The following is an 11,286-nucleotide window of genomic DNA, read 5'->3' as shown; positions in this document are numbered from 1 at the left end:
GTTACAGATAGTGTGAGGCGAACATTAATAAGAAAATCATTTCAGAAGTGGATGTATTTAATAAGTGAACATGGCAAATGACCACATTTTCCAATTTTTACGAGACTATGAAAACCACCAAACACTGAGTTGGGAAAGTGAAAAAGAATTGATTATGGGAAGTATAGCAGGCGGGAGGAGGGGGGAGAGGGAAGAAATGCACATTGTCAAAAACAAAAGAAATGTACTTATTACTTGACTTATGAAACTGTAACCCCTCTGTACGTAACCTTTATAATAACAATAAAAAAATTTAAAAACCAATTGCATGACATTTGGAGGGGAAAAAAAAATTCACAACCCATATGAAGATCTCGAGTCTGAGAGGAACAGGGGGCCCCAGAGAAACGGGCCTCTGTGGTGCCACCCGTATCATTCCATTTCCAGCGTCGTATACATTTCTGTTTGCTTCTGTAAACTTGAAAGGAAGTGGAGGGAGCGGGTATTGCTGATGATTGATGGGGGGCGGGGGATGAGTGTTGGGTCACAGGAAGCTTTTCTTTCCTGGGCTGGTCTCAGTGGCCTTCATCACTAACCTGAAGAGCAGGCCCAGTCATAGATGACCAGAGGAATGCTGACCAAGGAAAACAGCACACCCAGTCCCAAAAAGAGGGCAGCCTGAAGCAATAAAATACACATATTATTTCAAAAACAACCAACACTTTCCACACCAACTAAGGAAAACAAATCATAGATATCTTTGCCCTCTCTCTTTGTGGTCCATTCTATTTGGGATTCATTGTAACCATTGTTGAACTGGGAAACTTTTTTTTGGGCTAAAACTTGGTGAGTCTCACATCCTCTCCACTCTAGCTGACTCCCTGTATTCAAGCGTATTCATTTCTACAAATAACTATGGCAAGACTTAGAAAGATTTAAGTTTCCTGGCTTCAGGAAACCTAATCTTCTTGGACCCCTTGATGCTCTACCAGTTTCAATGATGAGCATTCTGTGTGTCTCTCTCTCTCTCTCTCTCTCTCTCTCTCTCTCTCTCTCTCTCTGCCTGGGGCTTGAACTCAGGGCCTGCCACTTTGAGCCATAACTGCATTTCTGGCTTTTTGGCAGTTAATTGGAGATAAGAGTCTCATTGGCTTTTTCAGCCTCTTGAGTAGTTAGGATTACAGGTGTGAGCCCCTGGCACTTGATGATGGTTGTCTTACATGTACAGGGATATCCCTCCTGCCTATAGCCTCTGGGTCAGGCAACTCAGGTGATGTGTGTAATGGCAGTGCTTCTGCTGATGTGCTAAGGCAGCTGAGAAACCTCCTCTGAGGCCAAGCACAAGGGTGTTGCAGAAGGGAGTCGGGCAGCAACCACCTGGCTCCTGCTTCCCTCCCTGGGTCTAAGCATATCACCTCCAAGACACCCTTTGAACTTCACCAGCCCTGGAAACAAGAAGCCCAATAGAGAATGATAGCTTTTCAATCCAGGTCTGCTCACTCCAAAGCCATTTCCGTCAAATCATTTCTTTAAGTCACTTTCAGTGAACTCAGACATTTTAACTGAAGGCATTGCTTGTGTTCTAAGATAGTTATATGGCCAGAAATTGTATTAAAGCCAGGTGCTGGTGGCTCATGCCTGTAATCCTGACTACTCAGGAGGCTGAGATCTGAAGATTGAGGCTCCAAATCAGCCTGGACAGAAAAGTCTGAGACTTATTTCCAATTAACCATTAAAAAGCCAGAAGTTTCAACTGCTGTAGAGTGCCAGCTTTGAGAGGAAGCCAAGCAAGAGCAGGAGGTCCTGAGTTCAAGCCTCAATTCTGGGGTGCATGTGCATGCGTGCGTGCACACACACATAAATACAAACACACACACACACACTCACACACAGAAACTGGATTGTATCACATCTTATTGTCCCTCTCCTCTTCTTATCTTGTTAATGACAAGAAATCATGCTGTAGAAATAGAAGTCTACAGATCCATTCTCCTAGCTGCCCACACAAACTAAAACACAAGAAGAGCAAAACCAGAAATATCTATCTATCTATCTATCTCCTGAGAGAATGGACAAGAGTTTGATGTGAAATTTTATGACTTTCAAAGTGAAGTAGAATTGTAGGTCTACTGTCTCTCTTCAAGGCAACTGACAATGGTAGTAGCCAGTAGAGAGATTACCTATTTATTTACTAAATTTTAGTTAAAAACGAATTAGAAATATGAGAAGGGTTACCAAGAGACATACCCAAATTCTTTGCGTGCCTTTATCTCCATCCTGGTTTGTAATTTTTAGATAAAGAGATGAAGGAAGAATGAAAATAAGCATATTTGCAGAGGTAACACCTAAAAGTAACAAAAGGAACACAGAGAGAGAAGAAAGTTCAGGGTTATTATTATGAAACTTAAACTTTAGGCAGTTGTGGTATGTTGTAGAATGATATTTGAAGTCATAAAGCCATACCTACAACTCCAAAGATGTCCTTCATGGAGGGGATAAAGATCACCAACAAGTTGATGACCACCAAGAGGATGAATGTAACCAAGACATGGCGACATAAGTTAAATTTTGTTTTCTTAGCCAATTCAAATAAGGATGAACGAACCTTCAGGAAAAGAAAACAAAGATTCTATAATTCATCTTAAAACTTCCATTTCTCAGGCCAGTAAGTGATTTATTGCTGAATGCTTCGTAAACTTAGTGATTGAGTTCCTTCCTTCCTTCCTTCCTTCCTTCTTTCCTTCCTTTCTTCTTTTCTACCTTCTTTCCTTCTCTCTTCCTCCCTCCCTCCCTCTTTCTTTCCTTCCTTCCTTCCTTTCTTTCTTCTTTCTTTCTCTCTTTTTCTTTCTTTCTTTCTTTGTTCACAGTTAATGCTCTATGACTTAAGACACAGCTTTACTTCTAGCTTTTTGGTGGTTAATTGTAGGTAAGAATCTCATGGACTTTCCTGTCCCCAGCTGGCTTAAAATGATGATTCTTATATCTCAGCCTCCTTAGTAGGTAGGATTACAGTGCCTGGAAAAACCAGGTTTAAAGAGAATGTAACTGTTTGGGAGATATATGGTCTTCACTTAAACTGGAAAGCATTTTCAGGCAAGAGTTTCCCTTTTCTTTGAGTCAAGTAATTTCTGTCTTTATTTTAACTGAGCTTTGATTTGGTGTTCTCTTTGGGTTCCTCTATATTATCCTGTCTTGAATAACCAAGATTCAAATTCCTTGTCATTGTTTCTCTATAAAGAGTGTGTGTGGGGAAAATGAAACTGTAGCTCATATGATAGAGCACCAGCCTTGAGTATAAAAGCTAAGAGACAGTGCCCAAACCCTGAGTTCAAGCCCAAGGATTGGTACAAAAAAATAAAACAACAACAAAAACAAAAAGAGTGGAAGAATTAGAATTAAAATTCAATTCACAGCCAGGTACTGGTAGCTCAGACCTGTAATACTAGCTACATACAAGTCTGAGATCTGAGGATTAAATTTAAGAGATTCTTATTTCCAACTAAGCAGCAAAAAGCCAGAAGTATAGAAGTGGCTCAAGTGGTAGAGCACCAACCTAAGCACAAGAGCTAAGCAAGAACACAAGGCCCTGAGATCAAGCCCCAGTTCTGGCAAAAAGAAAAAGAAAGGTTCAGTCCGCAGAGATAACACTAACCAGAATGTGAGGTCTCATGGCCTCGTTCCCCTCCCCCATGGTAGGTCTCAGGAGGTTTGAGAGCAGAGGGCAAGATGAGAGGCCAGCTTTTCTCAGACTGCACAGAGGCCTAATACTCACTGTGAAAAACAACACCGGCACTGTGAGGATGACAGCAACAATGACAGCCAGCCGCACTGTCGAGATGAGAATATCATTGTGTCTCTGGTACTTGTGAAGGAGGTCTGACTGCACGGTTCCTACAATGAGGGGAATAGAGGACAAAGAACACTGCTGAGCGGTGATTTCCCTAGATCAAATGTCTAAGCCAACGGACAAGGAAGGCAATGTATTGAAGTATCAGAATAATTTATAGGGGTGATGTGTGTGTGTGTGTGTGTGTGTGTGTGTGTGTGTGTGTGTGTGTGTATGCCAGTCCTGGGGCTTGAACTCAGGACCTGGTCACTGTCCCTTACATTTTTGCTTAAGGCTGGCTCTCTACCACTTGAGCCACATTTCCATTTCTAGCTTTTGGCTGATTAAGTGGAGCTAAGAGTCTCAAACTTTCCCTGATCAGGCTGACTTTGCACTGTGATCCTCAGAGCTCAGCTTCCTGGGTAGCTAGGATTACTGACATGAGCCACCAGCACCTAGACTCTAAACTTTTCATTTTTTTCTTCTTCTATTTGCAAGGATCCAAATTGTGGTGACCAGTTAGGCATTTTATTTTTAATTAATGAGGAGTTTCATGACTGGAGCTCTCAGCTTTCTCACTTTCAACATCAGTCTCTGTCTCTTTTTTCTATTAATGGAACCTGACCCAATTTGCAGTGTCAATTAGGAAAGCCTTCTCTGATGCAGCTTTGAAGTTTTTCCTGAGTAAGTATGGCATTCTTCCAAATGCAGTTTCTCCTAAAGACAATATTAGAGGGGAAATGATAGTATATCGTTTCAGTAATTATTCTATTTTGCATGAACGTGTAAAAGGAACCCCCAACATTTGGCTATAAAGATTCCCCATCCCACCCTCAACAAAGCCAATGCATAGCTTTGTGTTTGTTAACCAGTATTCTAGTGTAGATCTTCACAAATTGACTGACAAATACCTACCTGTCTGTGTTGGTTGAGTGACACTTACCATAGAAAGTCAAGTAGCCAAAGATGGCTGTCAAGAAGTACATCAGAAACATGGCAAAAAAGGAGATATTTGCAACCATCTGCATTTTTTTCTGTGATCGACTGTGAACAAAGATAGAGGAATTTGCAAAATTAACATCATTGAATTGAGCTAGGCATTGGTGATTCACTTCTGTCAGCCTAGCTGAAATCTGAGGATCAGAATTCAAAGCCAGCCCAGGGAAGGAAAGTCCATGAGACTCTTATCTCCAATTAACCACCAAAAAGCTGGAAATAGAGCTGTGGCTCAAACGGTAGAACACTAGCCATGAGTACAATAGCTCAGGGGCAGCACGCTGAGATCAAGTCCTAGGACCAGCATCCCAAACAACAAAATCATTGAATTTAACCCCTGGGTTAATGCTGAAAAATATACTTAACTTGATGATCCTGCCCTTGGGTTAGGACATAGCTGACCAGCTGGACTACTTTCCTACCAGATGGGTGCTGTGAAGCAGAGAGCCGTGAACTTCCCTCCCTGACTGTTCTTCACTGTGCTTTGAAAAGAATATTATGTTCTCATCTGAAGGACAGACAGTATTTTTAAAAAAATATTTGTGTTTGCTTTAATCTTTACATCAACCATGCACTAAGAAAGAAAATATTCAAATGTTCCTCTCTCTACCCCAGAGCAGAGCTGGAAGTTGGCCTTGGGCGCTTTGTCTTTCAAATTACGGGAGAACTGTATTCCCACAGAGTAGCTTCTGGGATGGAACTACAAGTCTGTACATCTTACAGAAATAGCTCCATGATGATGTGATGGATGGGGTAGGCTCTGCCTCTCAGGTCAAGTTTACTGGGAGTTAGGACAACCTCTTTTGTGTAGTGTGTGTGTGTGTGTGTGTGTGTGTGTGTGTGTGTGTGTATGTGCACGTGTGCACGTGAATGCGCTGGGGCTTGAATTTGGGGCCTGGGTGCTGTCCTTGAGCTTTTTCACTAAAGCAAGGGCTCTATCACTTGAGCCACGGCACCACTTCTGTGTTTTGATGGTTAACTGGAGATAAGAGTCTCATGGATGTTCCTACTTGGGCTGGCTTCTAATGGTGATCCTCAGATCTCAGACACCTGGGTAGCTAGGATTACAGGAGTGAGCAATTGGTACTTGGCCTTTTATATTTCTTTCTTTCTTTTTTTTTTTTTGGTCAGCTGTGGAGGCTGAACTCTGGGCCTGGATACTTTCCCTTCAGCACTTCAGCTCAAGGCTAGCACTCTACCACTTGAACCACAGCACCACTTCCAGGTTTTGAGTGGTTCATTGAAGATAAGCATCTCATGGACTTTCCTGCCTGGGCTGGCTTTGAACCTCGATCCTCAGATCTCAGCCTCCTGAGTAGCTAGGATCACAGGCGTGAGCCACTGGAGACTGGCTCCTTTTATATTTCCTTTTATTATTATTATTATTATGAAAATACTGTACAGAGGAGTTACAATTACATGGGCAAGATAATGAGTACATTTCTTATCAAGCATTGTTGACTCCTCCTTTGTTTCCCCTTCCTACCCTTTCCCATCTCCCTTCCCCCCACCCCTACATCTCCCCCCTCCCCCCTTTTATATTTCTTTAATTGCTCAAATAATGAATCTATACTCATAGGAGAAAATAGATAGCCCTAGGAACTTTTTATTGGAAAACTGAAAGGTAGACACTTGAAAATGATACAAACAGCTGGAACATAACATTTAAAAGGTGTCAAATAGCAATTTAAATTTCCAAGATATAGGATCAGGAAGGAGAAATAATTTATGTGTAATTAGACAGGTATAGATTTTTTGAATTTTGGCATTGTAGCTATTAAATATGAAAGAGGAAGAACTCATAAATAAATCTGATGAAAATCGGTTAAAACTCAAACACATCAGAAATTGATCAGCAATTTCAGTCTACTCTAAAATGACAATTAAAAATAAAATCAGTCCAGGCATTGATGGCTCATGCCTCTAATCTTACCTACTCAGGAGGCTGAGATCATAGTTCAAATGGGCTGGGAAGGTGACTCAGTGGTAGAGTGCTTGCCTTGCATGCATGAGGCCCTGGGTTCGATTCCTCAGCACCACATAAACAGAAAAAGCTGGAAGTGGTGTTGTGGCTCAAGTGGTAGAGCGCTAGCCTTGAGCTGAAGAGCTGAGGGACAGTATCCATGCCATGAGTTCAAGCCCCACAACCAACAAAGAAGAAAAAAAAAATGCTAGCCCAGGCAAGAAAGTCTATGAGACTCTTATCTCTAATTAACTACCAAAAAAACGCGGAAACGGTGCTGAGACTGAAAAAGCTAGAGCACTAGCTTTGAGTATGAAAGCTCAAAGACAGTGAGAAGCCTCTGAGTTCAAGCCTCAGGACTGGCACTAAATAAATAATAAATAAAGCCATCTTAATAAGGCCAAGGCGCCAAAAATATTCTTTTTCTTTTCTAGCTTGTGGACTTAGCACTCACTTTTTATATTTATCAGCTTTTTCTCTACCTAAACCACCAGGCAAATCTGAGACAATATTTAGCAGTTTATAATTAGATCAACCTGAAGATTATCATCCTGAAAATATTATCAACTCTGCAAATAAGTATGAGTAACAACAACAACAAAAAACCAGTGCAACAATGGAATTCTATGCCTCCATCAGAAAGAAGGGCATTGCCCCATTTGTTAGGAAATGGAAAGACTTGGAAAAAATTATATTAAGTGAAGTAAGCCAGGCCCAAAGAAACATAGATCCCATGGTTTCCCTTATTTGCAATAACTAGTATATGTCTGAGTCAAGCAGAAAAGGTCAGATAAGGTGATGTTAGGGAAATGAACCCTAAGATATGTATTCAAATGTTTTTTCTTTCATGCGATTGTTTCTAACACATTTATAAGATTATTTCTTTGTTGCTTTGTATGTCCCTCCCCCACGGTATAACCCCTGCTTTCACTGTGTTTGATGGTGGTATAATTTGTGGGGGGGAAGGGAAAAAACAAATCGTTTAAATATGGATACAGATGGATCCATTGCAACAATGAGATGTACAAGTCCTTATGTCGAAAAACAAACTTCACAACTTTGGTGGGGGAGAGGGGGAGGAAGATTGGGTGAGGGCACAGGGGAAGGCTGGGAAGGGATGGGAAGGGGAAACAAAGGAGGAGGCTACAATGCTTGATAAGAAATGTACTCATTATCTTGCCCATGTAATTGTAACCCCTCTGTACAGTATTTTCACAATAAAAAAAAACAGTGCAAATATTTGAGCTCTTCTAAGGAATATAGTATCTGAAAAGTCAAAGCAACTGAAAATGCAAGGTAGTTGATTACTTTTTCATATTGGTGGCCAGAAAATACTGCAGATTTCTGATTTTTTCTTAATATTGAACTGGCTCAAGAATGGCAGAAGGCAGAAGCCTATTTATTTTAACACAGAACGTGCCTATTGGTGAGAGGTAGAAAATGATGAAGATGGGAAAAATCGAATAGGTCTCTTACTCTTTCAGCTCGCTGTAGATTGGCAGGACCGAGGGGTGACATACAAATGCAAAGGCAATGGTTGGTAAAGCATACACAGTCTGTTTGAAGGAAGAAATACAAGCATTAAGAAAAGACATTTTTACCATAAGCATTATCCAATTCCAGTATTTCAGAGCTATCTTTCGTCTGACAGAATCGCTCTTCAGAATCCCTGGATTATTTGGAGATTTTTGTTTCTTTTTGTGTGCCACTCCTGGGGCTTGAACTCCAGGCCTTTGTGCTGTCCCTAAGCTTTTTTGCTCAAGGCGCGTGCTCTACCACTTGAGCCACAGCCACACTTCTAGATTTTGGTTGGTTAACTGGAGATAAGACTCTTGTGGCCTTTGCTTCTTAGGCTGGCTTTGAACTGTGATCCTCAGACCTCGGCCTCTTGAGTAGCTAGGGTTATAGGCCTGAGCCACCAGTATCTGGCTTCAGTGTCACTTCTTATGAAAACTTTGCGGTGGTATCTATATTTCATCTGTGTTAGTTGAGGAAGTTTGCAGTATTCCTTTTTCTTTTTTTTTTTTTTGCAGTATTCCTTTCTATGTAGTGTTCTATATATTAAGCATGGGTAAGGTGTTTCTTGTTTTTATTCATTTGTTTTAAAAGCATCACTCATTACCTGATTTATGTAACTATAACCCCTTTGTACATCACCTTTATGATAAAATTTAAAAATTAAAAAAATAAATAAAAGCATTATTCAGTATTCTGCACAGAAAAAATGAGGTGAGACTAGTATCCAGATTTCCATAGCCAATACTCAAGGCTGTACTAAGCTGGGTTAAGTGGGTATATGTGTGTGTGTGTGTGAGAGAGAGAGAGAGAGAGAGAGAGAAAGAAGAAAGAGAGAGAGATTTATTTTTTAATGGTCTCTGAATGTATTGTGAATACAGAAGCTATGGTACTATGTGTTTTTAAGAGTAAGTATGTTCAGCCAGGCGCCGGTGGCTCGTGCCTGTAATCCTAGCTACTCAGGAGGCTGAGATCTGAGGATCACAGTTCAAAGCCAGCCTGGGCAGGAGAGACCATGAAACTCCTATCTCCAATAAACCACTAGAAAACTGGAAGTGGCGCTGTAGCTCAAGTAGTAGAGTGCTCGCCTTGAGCTGAAGAGCGCAGGGACAGCACCCAGGCCCAGAGTTCAAGCCCCACGACCGCCAAAAAAAAAAAAGAATAAGTACATTCAATTGGACTCAGGTAGCACATACCTGTAATCCTAGCTACTCCAGGATGCTAAGAACTAAGGATCATGGTTCAAAGCCAGCCTGGGCAGGGAAGTCTGTGAGACGCTTATCTCGAATTAACCACTGAAAAGCTGAAAGTGGAGCTGTGGCTCAAAAGCTGGAAGTGGAGCTGTGGCTCAAGTGGTAGAGTTCCAGCCTCAAGTAAAGAAGCTAAGCAAGAGCCTGAGGTCCTGAGTTCAAGTCCCAGTTCCAACACATGTGCATACGCACATACACACGCATGTACACATACACACACATTCACACATCATAACTGCAATTATGACCTGTATGATAAAATGTACTTCCTTTAGTCAAAATACTCATGCTTCTTTGAGAAGCAGAAGGAAACTTGCCTTAGAATTGAAGGTGACGTATTTTGGCGTGCACACATCACTGTTTGTTGAATTAAGACTTGTTGCATTGAGGGCTGTAGCAATGCAGGGAATCTGAAATTTCTCATAGATAACCTGGCATTTAGAAATACCAGAGAAACAATGTAGATGTTAGGAAAGCTAAATCATAAATAATTGTTATATTGCAGTAGATTATGTTACAACCAAGCCAACTGATTCAATCACTACTTACCACTATTAGGAAAAACACCATACAGCTCAAGGAAAATCCACTGGTATAGCCAAGATAACCTTTAAAAGAGCAAAAAGTACATTGCTAATATCTCATTTGTTGTTTCTCCTTTTTTTGGTGGTAGTGCTGGGAATTGAACGTAGTCTTATGCATGTGAGCCAAATGCTCTACCACTAAGCTATACCCCTAGTCACTCACTACTTCAAGGTTTTTTAAAAAAATATGTGTGTGTGTGTGTGTGTGTGTGTACACATGCACACGTGCAAGCTGGTACTTGGGTTTGAACTGGGTGCTGTGTCTTAGCGTTTTCACTCAAGGTTTGTGCTCTAGCATTTAGAATACAGCTTCATTTCCTGCTTTTTGGTACTTAGCTGGAGAGAAGAGTCTCAGACTTTCCCATCCAGGCTGGCTTCAGTTATCCTCACATTTTAGCCTCTGAGTAGCTAGGATTATGTGTGATCCACTGGCACCCAGCTTTCAATGTATTATTTTAAGCATAATTTGGGACTTCGTCAGCAGTGATACTCACCAGACACTATATTGGAAATGAACTATACAACCAGGGAGGGAGGGTTGTGAGGGGGAAAACTGAGAGAAAATGAGGGAGGGGGTGACACTACTCAAAAGGAAATGTACTCATTACCTAACTTATGTAACTTTTATAATTAAAAAATAGTGATAAAATGCATTTAGGAAGTGGTGCTGGGGCTCAAAGTGGCAGAGGGCTAGCCTTGAGCAGAAAAGCTCAAAGACAGCACTCAGGCCCTGGGTTCAAGCCCCACAACTGACAAAAAAAATAGTGCATTTACACCTATGTGCATATAACATGTATTATTTGCTTTTGCTAGTTTATTTGGTGAAAAGGAGGACTTTGAATGAAAGTGTTATACTTTGTGTTGATTCTGGGGCTTTCCTGAACACTCTAGACCTCAGATTCCTAGAATCCAGGGAGGAGCCCCATGGTTTTATCTCTGAATACGTGATGGACAAATCCCTTCTTAACCACATCTGTAGATTGTTTTCCTTTTTGTGCCAGTCCTGGGACTTGAACTCAGGGCCTGGGTGCTATTCCTCAGCTTTTAATTTTTTCCCCCAAAAGGCTAGTACTCTAACACTTGAGCGGTGGCTCAAGTTTAATTGGTGTTTAATTGGAGATAAAAATTGTACAGTCTTTTCCAGCCCAGGCTGGCTTCCAGTCATGATCCACA

At 41.2% G+C, this 11,286-nt stretch overlaps 1 protein-coding gene across 6 annotated transcripts in view; it reads right to left on the bottom strand.

Annotated features, from left to right (window-relative positions):
• Nucleotides 1-271: 271 nt before the first annotated feature.
• The window catches only part of Slc38a1 (solute carrier family 38, member 1), a 64,880-nt gene continuing 53,865 nt past the window's right edge, over nt 272-11,286 (bottom strand). For all 6 annotated transcript variants that reach the window (XM_013018851.1, XM_013018856.1, XM_013018853.1 and 3 more), the window contains 8 exons: nt 10,079-10,137; nt 9,847-9,960; nt 8,241-8,320; nt 4,749-4,849; nt 3,752-3,870; nt 2,443-2,584; nt 2,227-2,324; nt 272-657 (listed from right to left, as the gene is read on the bottom strand). In XM_013018851.1, the coding sequence (XP_012874305.1) occupies nt 571-657; nt 2,227-2,324; nt 2,443-2,584; nt 3,752-3,870; nt 4,749-4,849; nt 8,241-8,320; nt 9,847-9,960; nt 10,079-10,137 (800 nt within the window). In that variant the 3' untranslated portion in view covers nt 272-570. The remainder of the gene's footprint in view (nt 658-2,226; nt 2,325-2,442; nt 2,585-3,751; nt 3,871-4,748; nt 4,850-8,240; nt 8,321-9,846; nt 9,961-10,078; nt 10,138-11,286) is intronic.

The sequence above is a fragment of the Dipodomys ordii genome, unplaced genomic scaffold (genome assembly GCF_000151885.1).
Source record: "Dipodomys ordii isolate 6190 unplaced genomic scaffold, Dord_2.0 Scaffold42, whole genome shotgun sequence".
In the NCBI taxonomy this organism is placed as follows: domain Eukaryota; kingdom Metazoa; phylum Chordata; class Mammalia; order Rodentia; family Heteromyidae; genus Dipodomys; species Dipodomys ordii.
Note: the sequence above shows the minus strand (reverse complement) of the source record. Positions and strands in the feature narration are given on the sequence as shown.